The sequence below is a fragment of the Symphalangus syndactylus genome, chromosome 3, assembly GCF_028878055.3.
Source record: "Symphalangus syndactylus isolate Jambi chromosome 3, NHGRI_mSymSyn1-v2.1_pri, whole genome shotgun sequence".
Classification (NCBI taxonomy): domain Eukaryota; kingdom Metazoa; phylum Chordata; class Mammalia; order Primates; family Hylobatidae; genus Symphalangus; species Symphalangus syndactylus.
In genome coordinates this window covers 146,013,517-146,032,052 of record NC_072425.2, presented here as the reverse complement: position 1 = coordinate 146,032,052, position 18,536 = coordinate 146,013,517, and the positions used below count along the sequence as shown (strand labels likewise).

The window sequence follows — 18,536 nt, the reverse complement described above, 5'->3', positions numbered from 1 at the left end:
TCATTTTAGATAATATTTTAGCAAAGTTGAAATATGGTTGAAAAGTAGCATATTCTACAACCCAACAATTTTCCTCCTAAACGTGAGTGCCAGAGAAGTCCTGTCACTTGTGCCCGGGGAGACACTTACCAGATTATACAGTGCAGTCAGGATTGTAAGAACAAACACTTGTAAACTCTGACAGCAGGAGAATGGAAATATAAGTTGTGGTATATACTTAAAAAAGAATATTGTAATGTAGTTTAAGTGATATACTGAGCCACAAGTGTCATGGATAAATCTCAGAATACATAGTTTTGCAGAAAGTTTGATATCAGATGATTCCATTTCTGAATTTGAAAAACATGCAAAATGTTAGTATTGTTTATGGCTACATACACATGTCGTTACAGTATGTCATTACATGGATGGAAATGATAAATGCTAAATTCAGGATACAGGTTCTCTCTGTAGGAGAATAGGATTGTGGAAACAGAGTGGCTTCAGCTCTATCTGTTATACTTAAGGGAATATAATCTGAGGAAATAATGTGGCACAATGTTAAGATTTGAAAAACCTGCATGATGAGGACATGGATATTTATCATATTGTTCTCTTAAATATCTCTGTATAATCAAAGTATTGAGAAATTTTTAAAAGTAAGTACATTGACATTGGGCTCTAATACTTTGTATCAGTACGTTAGCTCCTGATTTTCCAGGGCAGTCATACCCCAGGCCTGTGTCTTCTGGTTGTGTTTTCCAGTTAGTCTATCCTAAAACTGGTCTCTAGAGACTTAAGTGAATACAAAGCTGATTAAGCATTAAGCCAGTAGGCTTTTAAATAGTAGTTAGGTTAAAACTAGGTATAATACAATAGGAGTTTTGTTTCAGCACTTTTTTTCAATTTTTAACATTTGTTATATTTTCTTTTGAAGAGCAGAATTTTCAGAACATTTTTAGATCGTTAAATGGATTTGATAGTTGTCTAGAGAAAAATTCTTCGTATTCATTAGCGTGAATAGATGTATTGTCGTGCTTTAAATAAAAGCAATTTATGAAATTTTAAATTAAAATTCAAATCTTTTAATATTTGTTTAACATAAAGTACTTTAAGGTATGCAACAGAGACTGAGAATGATAGAATTTGTGAGATTATAAGAGAACCTTAAACATTATGTAGTCCAGTTGCCTGTATTTGTATTCTCCTCGCTTAAATTTCTACCAAGTGGTTATCTAATCTGTTTGGGAACTTTGAATAAAAGACAGGATATTGTATACAATCTGTAAAAATCCACTGGACATGTTAAACATTACAGTCATACTTTATTATACCTTTGGTTTAATCAGAACAATCTGCACAGTTATTAATATATTCCCACCACTACATTCTAATTTTGTCTCCTTGACGTGAATTTATTACCTTTCCTAAAACTTGATGTATATAATCAAATAAACTTAATGCTGAGGCCATTATCTTGGGACAAACCATTTTCCTATACACCCTCAGAAATTAATCCAAGCCCAGATTTATCTTGTCAGTCTAGAAGATTTCTGGGAACCAATTCCTAGAACTTTAGAGAAAGTATTATGAGAAAACAAGAATTCGTTGGGATTGCTGGGGAGGTATTACGCTGGTGTAATTAAACAGCACTGCCCTGCCTATCCATGCCAAAGTTCACTACGGCTTAATGAACTGCATGTTTTTTAGTATCTCTGTATAAACTGGTTATTGGTATCATAAAGATTTACCTTGGAGATACTAGGTTGTGTGTCATACTGCTAAGGCTTTTAACTACTGGAAAGACTGGCCTGGCAGGGTTTGTCTTTGGTTTAAAAAAAGATGGCAAATATAAAGTGTGTCATGTCTAAATAACATTGTGGCGCATGTTGTATTTTAGCTCTCAAGTAGGAAATTTGAATACAAAGTAGTATGGTTTGCTTTTGTCTAAGTATTGTTTGCATTTTATTTTTTATATATTTTATCTGTGGAAATACCATTGGTATCATTTTAGTGTCTCTAATCCAGGATGTTTGGTGGACCTTAATCCTCACAGCCTTGCTTGCCAGTGTTCTTCTGTAGAAATGGGTTTGTAAGCACTTAATCATCTAACCCTACACCCTGCCTTCGTCAGTAGAAATCTTCTGATAGAATTGACAGTATTAGATACTTTCCTCCTCAAAAGGGAGTAACTAGTAATATTGAACAGGAAGGCAACAGGTGGGGATCAGTGCTCGTGTCCCAAATAAGCTCTTTTTGGTTACTTCAATGTCTAAGAAATGGGAAAAAAGTTTAAAATGAAGAAAACTAATTTAAGAGATTTATATTTGGAAGTGTTATTAGATCTTCAAATTTGAGTATAATTAAATTGAATATTTTTATTTAAATCTCCAAGGCAGTGCAATTAATCTCTTGATAAATAATTATTTAATTATGTATGCCAGAACTTCTTACTGTCTACCACGATGAGGAGGAGTCCAATTAAAACAGCATCACCAGCAACACTGAAACTATGCAGAACATAGTTTAATCTTCCTTTGAAGGCTTTTGGAATCGCTTAAGACTTTATGTCTAGTCGCCATTGTGAATATCCATTATTTCAGTGTCTCAGATTGGGATATAGATTGGCAAGAAGAGACCATATCCACCCCTCCCACTCACACACCCAGTTTAGAGGTAAAGTTCTAATCTATGTAGCAATGTTTTGTGGAAAGGTGACAATGCAAAGTGGCCATTCACAGTAGAAGCCAGAGCTGCACGTATATCAGCACAGTTTCCCAGAGCCCTGGAGTGCCAAATGGGGGCACAGAGTTGCCAGTGACAGCCTCCATTATCTTAATTTTATGCTCTGTTGTAACTCTTACTTAATTGGGCCTTGTGTCACTATTTAGGAAAAATAAACATGAACACTCTTTACCCTAACAGGAAAAGATAGCCACGTTTCCTTGTTCCTGATCTAAACTTGCCAAACCAAGAAGCAGAGTCAGTTACCTAATGTCCTGGGAAGTCCAGTTGTACACAGGCTGCTTTTGACTAGTGAGGTGTTATTGTGTAGGAGACTTTAGAGGATCATAACTATAAATATGTTTCCATTGACTTACCACTGAATTGTGAAGATGTTTGTTTATTGGTTAGTATATAATTCCAGTTATAAAATTGCTAATCGATGTGAAAGAAATGAATGTGTTCTTTTCTCTACTATTGAGAAGCCTAGTTCAATATGGCAGTCTACTGCTGCAGTTTGAAAAATGTTCTCCCTCCGTTTGTGTTGAAAATGGTCACTTTTTCCCTTTCTTTCTTTTGGATACTATTACTACTGACTCAGGATTTTTATTTATTTGATCTTTTATGGTCAATTATAACCATTCTTTATGATGTGTGGGTTGTCCCAGATGTGTCCACAAGAGTCTGACTCAGGGATCCCTTAGCTGTGGGCATCCCCTTGCTTTCTGTTACAAGCTTTCCATTCTCATCTTGTGCTTTGCCTGCTTCTGACTTACATTCTGGGTTTGTTTTGATAAGGAATTTTATTTAGCACCCAGGATCTGAGACCAGAGGTCTTCATTGCAACCAATATATCATTATTTCTAAGCCTTTTAAAGTGGATGGAGCTTCAGGAAAGTGTGTGAGTGTTTTAATCATGAGTTCATGTTGGTGTTTCCAAGTCAAAGTTGACATTACAGGTTTTTCTTCTTAACCTTTTAGATCTTATAATTGTATCTCATTTTCTCTCACATGGAAAATCTTTGTTTTGTCCCACAATATGTATAAAATTGTTTCCAAATTACGTTACCAATATTATTACCAATAGTAAAGGAGTTGGATGAAGTTAAATATTACTTTGCAGGAGTTTTTTGGTCCTTAGAATATATCTCACTAAGCATGTGGTCGTTTTTTAGATACTTTAAATTTAGTTTTGAACATGTAGAAAGAACATTAACATGATTCAGAAGTCAAGCTATATAAAAAAGATATACTCAGAGAAGTTTCACATCGTGTTCTTACCCTTTCCCCTTTCCCTACCTGTTGTTTTTAACCCATTTTTATTAGTTTCTAGTTTATCCTTCTAGTATTTCTTTTTGCAAAAATAAGCTCACGTATACATGCATATTTGTGTGGGTGAATTTGTGTGTGATGTGTGTATTCCTCATCCTTTCTTATGCTAAATATGCTGTTCTCTGCTTTGCTTTTTTGACTTAATGTATCCTGAAGATTACTCCCCATCAGTAGGTAGAGATCCTCCTTAAAAATAAAAAAAAAAGCCAACCAACAATCCTCTGTGCGGATGTATCATAATTTATTCAACCAATTCCCTATTATGCTCTTTTGGGTTTCTAATAAACATACTTGGTTATTTTTAAAGTAACCCCGTGTTTTAAAATGTTTTGAAATGTTTAAAATTGTTTATTTGTAAACTCTCTATTCTGGTCTATGATCCCAGCTTTTACATACTCCTTGAGCCTCATTTCATACCACTGTCCCGTGGCTCCCTACCCCTCTCATGGCTTCCAGCTCAGATATGGCTTCCTCAGAGAAACTGTTCCTTACCTCTCTGTTTAATGCAGTTTCTTTCAAGTCACTAATACGTCATCCTGTTTATTTTTTTATTAGCCACTATAAATAATCTCATATTACTTTGTTGCCTTCATTTAGGCAGTATCATTTAGTGGATAAGAGTTTGGACTCTATGCTAAATGCCCTGATTTGGAATCGTGGTTATGTGACAGTGGGCACATTAACTTAGCATTCTCTGCATCAGTTTATTCATCTAAAAATCGGTATAGTATTAATATTTTCCTGATAGTGGGCTGTGAGAAATGAATGATTAATAAATATAAACACTTAGGTAGTTACTTGCACATACTAAGTGTAAAATAAATGCTGGCTATATCCATATTACTATTTAATCATTCATTGTCTGCCATCAGTAAGCTCTGTGACAGCAAGGACCTTGTCTCTGCTGTTCCCCATCGTAATCTCATGACTTAGAGACTTATGGCAGGCACTTACACATTGTTGCTAAATGATTAATAGTTAATATTCACTTTCCATTCCTTTGAAACATTCTTAGAAATATGGTACTTAAAGAATGCTTTCTTATATACATCATATGCAGTTACCAAATTTGACAATTATTTTCATCAAATTCAGCGTCAAAGGCTACTGTTAACATGTATTTTGGAAGTTCTGGACAAAATCTGAAACAGAAACCAGTAGCTTTTACTATCAGACAAAAGCTAGAATGGCCATATTTACTTTGACACAGTTACATATCCATGAAATTCAAAAGAATCAACTCATATCCTTCTAAAATTATTGAGAGTTTAGTAAGTGATCAGATGTGAGCTATGCATTAAGAAATTGTTTTCCCAGAATAGAGAACTCAGGAATAAGATTGCACACCTACAACCATCTGATCTTCAACAAACCTGACAAAAACAAGCAACAGGGAAAGGATTCCCTATTTAATAAATGGTGCTGGAAGAACTGGCTAGCCATATGCAGAAAACTGAAACTGGACCCCTTCCTTACACCTTATACAAAAATCAATTTGAGATTGATTAAAAACTTAAAGGTGAAACCCAAAACTGTACAAACCCTAGAAGAAAATCAGGGCAATACCATTCAGGACATAGGTACGGGCAAAAATTTCATGACGAAAACACCAAAAGCAATTGCAACAAAAGCAAAAATTGACCAATGGGATTTAATTAAACTAAAGAGATTCAGCACAGCAAAAGACACTATCATCACACTGAAGAGACAGCTTACATAATGGAAGAAAATGTTTGCAGTCTATCCATATGACAAAGGTCTAATATCCAGAGTCTACAGGGAACTTAAGTTTACAAGAAAAAAACAACCCCATTAAAAAGTGGGCAAAGGACATGAACAGACACTTCTCAAAAGAAGACATTCATCCCGCCAACAAACATCACTGATCATTAGAGAAACAGAAATCAAAACCACGAGATACTATCTCATGCCAGTCAGAATGGCGATTATTAAAAAGTCAAGAAACAACAGATGCTGGCAAGGTTGCAGAGAAAAGGGAACACTTTTACACTGTTGGTGGGAATGTAAATTAGTTCAACCATTGCAGAAAACAGTGTGGCAGTTCCTCAAAGATTTGGAAGCAGAAATACCATTTGACCCAGCAATCCCATTACTGGGTGTATACCCAAACGAATATAAATCATTCTATTTTAAATATGAACGCACCCGTACGTTCATTGCAGCACTGTTCACAATAGCAAAGACATGGAATCAACCCAAATGCTCATCAGTGATAGACTAGATTAAATAAAAGGGGGTACATATACATCATGGAATACTATGCAGCCATAAAAGGAACAAGGTTATGTCCTTTGCAGGGACATGTTTGGGGCTAGAAGTCATGATCCTTAGCAAACAAAGGCAGGAACAGAAAACCAAACACTGCATGTTCTCACTTACAAGTGGGAGCTGAACAATGAGAACACATGGATGCATTGGGGGAACAACACACAGTGGAGCTTGTCGAGGTGTTAGGAGGAGGGAGAGCATCAGGAAGAATAGTTAGTGGATGCTGGGCTTAATACCTAGGTGACTGGATGATCTGTGCAGCAAACCATCATGGCACATGTTTATGTAACAAACTTGCACATCCTGCACATATACTCCGGAACATAAAATAAAAGTTGAAGAAAAAAATTGTTTTCCAGCATACTGGTAATTACCAGTTAGTGGCATAATTGAAGCAAGGTATTATTCTACTAAAGCAGAAAAAAAACTAAGTTACCTAGCAATATTCCTAATAAGAAATATGTGGAATGTGTCCTTTATGAGGAAAATTAGAAAAATCTTTTGAGAGATAATAACAGATTTAGAAAAATTATGACATACTCTTTCCATATAGAAATATTGAATATTATAGAAATTAAAATTCTTCCAAATTATTATATAATGTTAAATTGTTGCAAACCAAACTTATTAGTTTTCTGGGGATCTTGTCAACATTATTTTAAAGTTCATATGGAAGATGTTTAAAAATGAACATAAATGGTTTGATGGCCACTTTATAACAAAGATTCATAATACACAATCTGCTAGCAACTAGAGGAGAATAATTACACCAGCCTGTAACTTTTAATATAGTAATATTATATGTGACAAACTTCTGAAGTTAACCAACTATACTATAAATGTCTCATTAGTAGAAAAGTGAGCATGTAATTTAATTTTACTGTGAGGAATCTCAGATACAACAGAGTTTCAGAGCATACATGTCAAGATAGCATCAGCATTATATTGAGATTGCAAGTAAGTTTTAACAGGTGGTGTAGAAAATAATAATTTTTTTTTTCATTTAATCTGTGTTACAGTCTAGGATAACTGCTTTGTTGTACTTTGTCCAAGACTTTTACTGGTTTTAGCCTGGAAAGTTCCATGTCTCAGGAAACTTGTCAGTCATGGACTAACCAGGGTGGTTGGTCACCTTGTGTAGTCTATAAAAAAGACACTAATGTCTGTAAATAATGTTTTCCATAAAATGAAAAGAAATGGATGGCAGATGTCTAATCTTGTGTAGAATAGACCATCTAGTGTTCTATCTAGGCCATAAGTTACTCTAGGCACACAAGGTTACCTCAGGAGTCCTCATCTGTTCAGGAATGTTAAGGTTTGGATTCATTCACGACTGTATAGTAGGGGAGGGGCAAAGCAAGATGGCCAAATAAAAGGCTCCACTGATTGTTTCCCCTTCAGGAGCACCACATTTCCCAACTATACACATAAAAAAACACCCTCAAAGAAACCAAAAATCAGGTGAGCACTCATTGTACCTGATTTTACCTTCCTATTGCTGAAAGAAACACTAGAGAGGAAGAACAGTCTTAAGTCACCTCTGCCACTCCCTTCCCAGTCCTCTGGTAGTGGCCCTGTGGCACAGAGAGAAAATCTGTGCTCTCTCTTGAGGGAGAACTTAGGGATTTTGGGACTTTGCCTTGAACTCAGTGCTGCCCTGTCACAGTGGAAAGCAAAACCAGGTTGAGCTTAGGTGATGCCCACCCATGGAGGGAGCATTTAGACGGCCCTACACAGAGGGGAAATCTCCTATCCCAGCCGTCAGAACTTAGCTGCAACAAGCCTCACCACTGCAAGCTAAAGTGCTCTGGGGCCTTGAATAAATTTGAAAAGCAGTCTAGGCTGCAAGGACTGCAACTCCTAGGCAAGTCTTGGTGCTGAACTGGGCCCAGAGCCAATGGACTTGAGGGGCACATGACCTACTGAGACACCAGCCAGGGTGGCTAAGGGAGTGCTTGTGCCACCTCTCCCCTTACCCTAGGCAGGACAATTTGTGACTCCAAAACAGATCCCTTCTTTCTGCTTGGGAAGAGTAGAAGGAAAATTAAAGAGGACTTTGTCTTGCATCTTGGATACCAGCTCAGCCATGGTAGGAAAGGGCACTGGTGAGAGTTGTGAGGCCCCCATTCTAGCCTAGCTCCTGGACCACATTTCTAGATACACCTGGGGCCAGAAGGGAACCCACTGCCTTCAAGGGAAGGACTCAGTCTTAGCAGGCCCCATCACCTGCAGACTAAAAAGCCCTTGGACCCTGAATAACCAGCAGTGATACCTGCGTAGTATGCCATGGGCCATGGGTGAGACTCTGAGATATGCTGGCTTCAAGTGAAACCCAGCTCATTCCTATCTGTGGTGGCTATGGTGAAAGACTCCTTCTGCTTGGGAAAAGTAAAGGGGACTTTGTCTTGCACCTTAGGTACCAGCTTGGCCATAGTGGGATAGGGCACCATGCAGACTCTGGGGACTCTGATTCTAGGCCTTGGCTCTTGGTCAGCATTTCTAGACCTGCCCTGGGCCAGAGGGGAGCCCACTGCCATGAAGGATGAGTTCCAGGCCTGGCAGCATTCGCCACAAGCTGACAAGAGCCTTTGGGCCTTAAGTGAACATCAGTGGTAACCTGGCAGTACTCCCTGTGGGCCTGTGGTAGTGGTGGCCATGGGGTGGGGATCCTCTGCCTGTGGAAAAGGGAGGGAAGAGTAGGAAAGACTGTGTCTCATGGTTTGAGTGCCAGCTTAGCTGCAATATAGTAGAACAACAGGTAGATTTCTGAAGTCTTTGACTGCAGTCCCTGGCTCCTGGACAACATCTCTGGACCCGCCTAGGGCCTGGGGGAACTCACTGCCTTGAAAGGAACGACACAGCTTGGCTGGTTTTACCACCTGCTGATTATACAGTCCTAGGTCCTTGAAGAAACACAGGCAGTAGCCAGGTAGCAGTTACAGTGGGCTTTGGGCAAAACCCAGTTTGGGTTTGACCCAGTGCAGTCCCAGTGGTGGTGACCACAGGGGTGCTTGTTTCACCTCAGCTCCAGGTAGCTTATCACAGAGACAGAGAGAGACTTTGTTTATTTGGGAGAAAGTAAGAGAAGAAAACAAAAGTCTTTGCCTGGTAATCCAGAGAATGCTTCTGGATCTTATCGAAGACCACCAAGGGAGTACCTCTACAAATCTGCAAGAACTATAGCATTATTGAATTGGGGTGTCCACTAATGCAGATACAGCTTGCATTGTGATGCAGATCACAACACCCAACTTCTTTTGAATACCTGGAAAACTTTCCTAAGAAGGACAGGTACAAACAAGCTCAGACTGTGAAGACTACAATAAATACCTGACTCTTCAATGCTCAGACACTGACAAACATCCACAAGCATCAAGACCATCCAGGAAAACATGACCTCACCAAATGAAGTAAATAAGGCACCAGGGACCAACCCTAGAAGTGTGTGACCTTTCAGATAGAGAATTCAAAATAGCTGTTTTGAGGAAACTCAAATTCAAGATAACACAGAAAAGGAAGTCAGAATTCTATCAGATAAGTTTAAGAGATTGAAATAATTAAGAAGACTCTAGCAAAAGTTCTGGAGTTCAGAAATGCAAGTGAAATACTGAAAAATATATCAGAATCTATTAATAGCAGAATTGATCAAGCAGAAGAAAGATTAGTGAGCTTGAAGACAGGCTGAAAATACATAAAGGAGACAACAGAAAAATGAATTAAGCATGCCTATAAGATCTAGAAAATAGTCTCAATTGGGCATATCTAAGTTACTGGCCTTAAAGAGGAGGTAAAGAGATAGGGATAGAAAGTTTATTCAAAGAGATTGTAACAGAGAATTCCCAAAATGAAAGATATTGCTATCCAAACACAAGAAGTTTACAAAACACTAAACAGATTTATCCCAGAAAAGACTACCTCAAGACATTTTAATAATCAAACTCCCAAAGGTCAAGGATAAAGAAAGGATACTAATAGCAGCAAGAAAAAAGAACATACAATAGAGCTCCAGTATATCTGGCAGCAGACTTTTCAGTGGAAACCTTACAGACTGAGAGAGAATGAGTGGTGTGATATATTTAAAATGCTAAAGGAAAAAAAACTTTGCCCTAGAGTAGTATATCTGGTGAAAATATCCTTCAAACATGAAGAAGAAGTAAAGACTTTCCCAGACAAATAAAAGCTAAGGAATTTCAGCTTGTAGACCTGTCCTACAAGAAATGCTAAAGGGAATACTTCAGTCGGAAAGAAAACGACATTAATGAACAACAAGAAATTATATGAATATACAAAACTCACTGGTAATAGTAAGTACACAGACATAGAATATTATAACACTAACTGTGGTGTGTTAACTAATCTTAAGTAGAAGACTAAATGATGAACCAATAAAAAATAATAACTAGAACAGCTTTTCAAGATGTAGACAGTATAATAAGATATAAATAGAAACAACAAAAAGTTAAATGATGAAGTTAAAGCATGCAGTCTATTAGTTTTCTTTTTGCTTATCTGTGCAAACAGTGTTGTTACCAGCTTAAAAATGAGTCATAAGGTAGTATTTGCAAGCCTCATGATAAACTCAAATCCAAAAATATACAATGCATACACAAAATGTAGAATGTAAGAAATTATATCATACCACCAGAGAAAATCACCTTTACTAAAAGGAAGACAGGAAGGAAGGAAAGAAGGAAAAGAAGACCACAAAACTACCAGTAAACAAATAACAAAATGGTTGGAGGAAGTCTGAACTTATCAATAATAACATCGAATGTAAATGGACTAAACTCTTCAATAAAAGACAGAGTGGCTGAATGGGTGAAAAAACAAGACCCAATGGCCTGTTGCCTATAGGAAACACACTTCATCTATAAAGATACACAGAGACTGAAAAGAAAGGGATGGAAAAAGATATTCCGTGTCAATGGAAACCAAAAAAGAGCAGGAGTAGCTATACTTACATGAGACAAAATAGATTTCAAGACAAAAACTATAAGAAGAGACAAAGAACATCACTAATGATAATAAAGGGGTCAATTTAGCCAAAAGATATAACAACTGTAACTATATATGCACCCAACACTGGAGCACCCAGAAATATCAAGCAAATATTGTTAGAGCTAAAGAGAGAGATAGATCCCAATATAATAATAGCTGGAGACTTCAGCATCCCACTTTCAGCATTGTACAGATCTTCCAGACAGAAAATCAACACAGGAACTCTGCACTGTAGACTAAATAGACCTAATAAATATTTACAGGACATTTCATCCAACAGCTACAGAATACATACTCTTCTCCTCAGCATGTGGATTATTCTCAAGGATCCACCATATGTTAGGTCACACAAATCTAAAAGTATTCAAAAAAAAAAAAAACATTGAAATGATATCAAGCATTTCTGGCCACAACAGACTAAAATTAGAAATAAGTAACAAGGAATTTTGGAAACTATACAAACACATGGAAATTAAATAATATACTCCTAAAAGACGGTGAGTCAATGAAGAGATTAAGAAGGAAATTGAAAAAAATTTCTTGAAACAAATGATTATAGAAACAACATACCAAAATCTATGGGATACAATAAAAGCTGTACTAAGAGGGAAATTTATAGCTATAAGTACCTACATGAGAAACAAGAAAAACACCCTAGCAATGTATTTTAAAGAATTAGAAAAGCAAGAATAAACCAAACCCAAATTAGTAGAAGAAAAAGCAATAATAAAAGATCAGGGCAGATACAAGTGAAACTGAAAAGAAAACACCAAAGATCAACAAAAGAAAAAGTTGGTTTTTTGAAAAGTTAAACAAAATTGACAAACCTTTAGCCAGACTAAGGAAAAAAAAAGACCCAAATAAAGAAAATCAGACATAAAAAAGGAGACATTGCAAATGACACTGAAGAAATTCAAGGGATCATTAGTGGCTATTATGAGCAACTATATGCCAGTAAATTGGAAAATCTAGAATAAGTGGATAAACTCCTAGACATGTTCAGCCTACCAAGATCAAACCATGAAGAAATCCAAAACCTGAACAGACCAGTAACAAATAATGAGATCAAAATTGTAATAAAAAGTCTCCCAGCAAAGAAAAGCCCAGGACTCAATGGCTTAACTGCTGAATTTTACCAAACATTTAATCAAAGAAGAACAAGTACCAATTCTACTCTAACTATTCAGAAAATAGAGGAGAGAATACTTCCAAACTGATTCTACAAAGCCGGTATTACACTGATACCAAAACAAATGACACATCAGAAAAAGAAAACTACAGGCCAATATCACTGATGAATATTGATGCAAAAAATTCTCAGAATACTAGCAAACCAAATTCAACAACACATTAACAAGGTCATTCATCATGGCCAAGTGGGATTTATCCCAGGGATGCAAGGATAGTTCAACATACACAAATCAGTACATGCGATACATCTTATCAACAGAATGAAGGACAGTACCGTATGAACATTTCAGCTAATGCTCAAAAAGCATTTGATAAAAATTCAACATCCCTTCATGATAAAACCCCTCAAAAAATAGATATAGAAGGAACATGTGTCACCATAATAAAAGCCATATACTACAGACCCACAGCTAGCATCCTACTGAATAGGGAAAAACTGAAAGTCTTTTAAGATCAGGAACATGACAAGGATGCCCACTTTTACCACTCTTCTTTAACATAGTATTGGAAGTTCTGGCCAGAGCAATCAGAAAAGAGAAAGAAATAAAGGGCACTCAAATTGAAGAAGAAGCAGCCAAATTATCCTTGTTTGCAGATAATATGATGTTATATTTGGAGATCCTAAATACTCCACTAAAAAACTATTTGAACTGATAAAACAAATTCAGTAAAGTGGCAAAATACAAAATTAACATGAAAAAATCAGTATCATTTCTGTATCCCAACAGTGAACAATCTGAAAAAGAAATCAAGAAAGCAATCCCATTTGTAGTAGCTACAAATAAAATAAAATACCTAGGAATTAACCAAAGAAATGCAAGATCTTTATGATGAAAATTATATAACACTGATGCAAGAAATGGAAGAGAACACAAATAAATGGAAAGGTATTCCACGTTCATGGATTGGGAGAGTCCATATTGTTAAAAATGTCCATGTTACCCAGACCAAACTGCAGATTTAGTGCAATTCCTATCAAAATACCAATGACATACTTCACAGGAATAGAAAAAAATATACTAAAATTTATATGGAACTAAATAATAGCCATAGCAATCCTAAGCTAAAAGAACAAAACTGGAGGAATCACATTACCTGACTTCTGATTATATTACAGTTACAATAACCAAAAGAGCATGACATAAAAACAGACACACAGACCAGTGGAACAGAATAGAGAACCCAGAAACAAATCCACACACCTACAGTGAACTCATTTTTATCAAAAGTGCCAAGAGCATACACTGGGGAAATAACAGTCTCTTCAATAAGTGATGCTGGGAAAACTGGATATCCATGTGCAGAAGAATGAAACTAGACCCCTCTTTCTCACCTTATATAAAAATTAAGTCCAAATGGATGGAAGACTTAAATCTAAGACCTCAAACTATAAAACTACTAAAAAAAATTGGGAAAAATCTCCAGGACAATTAGAGGGGGCAAAGATTTGTTGAGTAACACCAGACAAGCATGGGCAACCAAGGCAAAAATGGACAATGGGATCACATCAAGTTTAAAAGTTTCTGCACAGCAAAAGAAACAATCAGTAAAGTGAAAAGACAACCCACAGAATGGGAGAAAATATTTGCAAACTACCCATCTGACAAAGGATTAATAACTGGAATATATAAGGAGCTCAGACAACTCAAAGGAAAATAATAATTTGATTAACAAATGGGCAAAAGATCCAAATAGCCATTTCTTAAAAGAAGGCATACAAATGGCAAGTAGGTATATAAAAGATGCTGAACATCATTGATCATCAGAGAAATACAAATTAAAACTACAATGAGATGTTATCTCACCCTAGTTAAAATGGCTTTTATCCAAAAGACAGGCAGTAACAAATGTGGAGAAAAGGGAACCCTTTTACGCTGTTGGTGGGAATGTAAATTAGTACAGCCACTATAGAGAACAGTTTGAGGGTCCTCAAAAAATTAAAAATAGAGCTACTATACAATACAGCAATCCTACTGCTGGGTATATACCCAAAAGAAAGGAAATTCATATATAGAAGAGATATCTGCACTCCCATGTTTGTTGTATCCCTGCTCACAACAGCCAAGATTTGTAAGCAGCCTAAGTGTTCATCAGCAGATGAATGGATAAAGAAAATGTGGTACATATACACAATGGGGTAGTATTCAGCCATAAAAAAAATGAGATTCAATCATTTGCAACAACATGGATGGAACTGGACGTCATTATATTAAGTGAAATAAGCTGAGCACAGAAAAATAAACTTTGTACATTCTCACTTATTTGTGGGATCTGAAAATCCAAACAATTGAAATCATGGAGACAGAGTAGAAGGATGGTTACCAGAGGCCAGAAAGGGTAATAAGCCAGTGTTGGGGGGGAATAGGGATGGTTAATGGGTACAAAAAATAGAAAGAATGAGTAAGACCTAGCGTTTGATAGCACAACAGGTTGACTACAGTCAAAAATAATTTAAATGTACATTAAAAAATAACTAAAATAATTGGATTGTTTGCAACACAAAGGATAAATGCTTGAGGGGACGAATACCCCATTTACCCTGGTGTGATTATTACACATTGCATGCTTGTATCAAAATATGTACCCATAAATATATATACCTACTGTGTACCCATGAAAAATTTTAAAAATATATAGTAGGCTTCAGTAAGACTCTCAGTAATCATCTGCAAACTTAGTAGGTGGATTGAGGCCATCCAGCTTAGTCTTCTAACAACTAATCTTTGAGCTCATGATATTGTTGTATGTTGACTTTTAGCATAATTATCCCTATAAGCTGCACTTCTCAGCAAAAGTCATTTTTAAGGGATTTGTTTACTTTCAGTTTTTTTCAGTTGTCTTTCTAATGTATCAGTCAGTGGAAATATTTTTTCAAATATTAATTTATTCACCTTTTTCCTTGATCTATAAAGGATTTAAGATGATGTACTTAGTATATTATAGATGAATGTTAATGGACGATCTGATGCTTGTGTGGGTATGTGTTTTGTATTTATATAGCCATTAGGTTGACAAGTGTGTTCTGTGTCATTATGGGATTGTCCTCTTTGCAAAATGAGAGTTTTCTTTTTTGAGTTATATTCAACAGATTACAAGTGCTATGAAAATTTCTAACCAAGTAAAATAATTTAAAAATTGACTAGAAATGCAAACTGCTTTTACACCATTTTAAGTCTTACTTATTATAAAGCTCTCCAAAGCAATATATTACAGTAAAATTCAGGTTCCTCTTGTAATCCTGTAACATCCTGAAGTGTGTATTGGGAAGGTTTACCAAGCTTGATTCAAACGTCATGGGTTACAACATTTAAATTTGCTTACAGTCTCATAAGGTAAGGTGGTGAGAAGATACAGGGGGAACCAGCCCCCAATATTTTAATGTAGGTTCTTTTCTATTTTCCCGACGTGTCGGCCGGTCTGAGAAGTAAAGAGAAAGAGTACAAAAGAGAAATTTTAAAGCTGGGTGTCCGGGGGAGACAGCACATGTTGGCAGGTTCCGTGATGCTCCCTGAGTTGCAAAACCAGCAAGTTTTTTATTAGCAATTTTCAAAGGGGAGGGAGTTTACGAATAGGGTGTGGGTCACAGAGATCACATGCTTCACAAGGCAATAAAACATCACAAGGCAAATCGAGGCAGAGCGAGATCACAGGACCAGGGCGAAATTAGAATTGCTGATAAAGTTTCATGTCCCGCTGTGCACGCATTGTCATTGATAAACATCTTAACAGGAAACAGTGTTCAAGAGCAGGGAACTGGTCTGACTAAAATTTACTAGGCAGGAACTTCCTAATCCTAGTAAGCCTGGGGGCACTGCAGGAGACCTGGGCGTATTTCATCCCTTATCTACAACTGCATAAGAGAGACACTCCCAGAGTGGCCATTTTAGAGACCTCCCCCAGGAATGCATTCTCTTTCCCAGGGTTATTCCTTGCTGAGAAAAAGAATTCAGCGATATTTCTCCTATTCGCTTTTGCAAGAAGAGAAATATGACTCTGTTCTGCCCAGCCCCACAGGCAGTCAGGCCTTATGGTTATCTCCCTTGTTCCCTGAAAATTGCAGTTATCCTGTTCTTTTTGGATGCCCAAATTTCATATTGTTCATACACACATGTTTTGCAAACAATTTGTGCAGTTAACGCAGTCATCACAGGGTCCTGAGGTAACATGCATCCTCAGCTTATGAAGATTATGGGATTAAGAGATTAAAGACAGGCATAGGAAATCACAAGAGTATTGATTGGGGAAGTGATAAATGTCCCTGAAATCTTCACAATTTATGTTCAGAGATTGCAGTAAAGACAAGTGTAAGAACTTATAAAAGTATTAATTTGGGGAACTAATAAATGTCCATGAAATCTTCACAGTTTATGTTCTTCTGCCGTGGCTTCAGCTGATCCCTCCATTCGGGGTCCCTGACTTCCCGCAACAAAAAGAAAGTACAAAATTATAATGTTATTTATAACACAACTCTTAGCTAAACTTCTGCTGACATTTTCCTGAAGATTATAAAGTATATTCATAATAGGTTATTTTGCTGTCAGCCTCTTGAGATATGTTTTTTTATGCTAAGTAAAATGTAACCTCTTGCCACAACTAAGATCATTTCTCTTTATTGATTTTTAGTGTCTAAAAAGCACGGCAAGCTCATTACGTTCTTACGAACATTCATGAAGTCTCGTCCAACAAAACAGAAGCTGAAGCAGCGGGGAATCTTGAAAGAGAGGGTGTTTGGTTGTGACCTTGGGGAGCACCTTCTAAATTCTGGTTTTGAAGGTAAAAATAAAATGTGCAAGCTTATACCTTGAGTTTCTGACCTCTCCGTATTGGTTCTCTGTAACCAATTATGGAGTAGATTTGGTCAAATGATACCTGTTTCATTTCAGTTCAGTGCATTTATTAAGCTTTCTGAGGTACTCAGTTCTGGGTGGAGCTGAGAATGAAAAGTCTAAGAATGCACTTTGGCATCAGAGATGCTCATGTTCTGTTCGGGAAGAGTAGGACATTCACACAAAATATATTACAACCACCCTGTTATTTTGCCTTAGTTTCTATTTCTCCCTAGATAGCTTCTTCAGCCAGTTTTGCCACCCACATTTTATGCTAAAATATTTATCTAATTCTTCTTATGGAAAAAAAAACTGTCATAGTTTTGAGACATAAAATGCCAAAATCAATCTTCCAATTTTTTGTTTTTAAAGAGACAGGGCCTTGCTTTGTTGCCCAAGCTGGAATGCAGTGGCGTGATCATAGCTGATTGCAGCCTTGAATTCCTGGGCTCAGGCAGTCCTCCCAGAGTAGCTGGGACTACAGGCATGCGCCACCACACCTGGCTAATTTTTATTTTTCATTTTATTTTTTGTAGAGAATCTGTATTTTATTTTTTGTAGGAATCTATATTCCTTTCTTTATAAATTAAATTATGAATCAAGAATTTAGTTGTTGGATGAGGGGATGGATAGGAGGGAAAGAAAAAAAGTAGTTTTCCTTTTATATTTAAAAATAGCACTTTACTCTAGCATCTCTTTCAGAAATGCCAGAAGATGAAGGCAGGATCTACCTATGATGTTGCTAAGTACCAGAAATAGGTGATTGTGAAATTCCAAATTAGTATGGGAAATACCCATTGTGCCTTTTGAGAAGACCATTAGTGAAAAACAATGGTAAAGTAATAATAATAATACTGAGTTGATAGTATCAAGTTCAAATTAAGGTCTTACTCATTGTTAAAAGAATATCAATGGACTTAGGAATTTAATGCAAACTGTACCATGTTTCTTGAGAGAGCAGACAAAATGTTATTTCAAACAGATGTTATTCCCAAATTAATACCAACTTAATGCAAATCCCTAAAAAAACAAAAACAAAAGAAAACCCTGAGGATTACTTTTGCAACTAAATGCACATGGAAAACTCAACCAGTGAGAATGTCAAAGAAAAAAATCAGTGATAGGATGGGAGACATCTAGTTTTATTATATATTAAAACAATATTCAAAACTAGAAAAGCAGAGTTTTCACTGGGTG

At 36.5% G+C, this 18,536-nt stretch overlaps 1 protein-coding gene across 10 annotated transcripts in view; it reads left to right on the top strand.

Annotated features, from left to right (window-relative positions):
• The window catches only part of ARHGAP32 (Rho GTPase activating protein 32), a 307,318-nt gene that overhangs the window by 255,772 nt on the left and 33,010 nt on the right, over positions 1-18,536 (top strand). For 9 of the 10 annotated variants that reach the window (XM_055273718.2, XM_055273719.2, XM_055273717.2 and 6 more), the window contains one exon: positions 17,137-17,286. In XM_055273718.2, the coding sequence (XP_055129693.1) occupies positions 17,137-17,286 (150 nt within the window). Of the gene's footprint in view, positions 1-15,443; positions 15,846-17,136; positions 17,287-18,536 lie in introns of those variants that run through there. The other variant, XM_063635650.1, reaches the window with a different exon arrangement.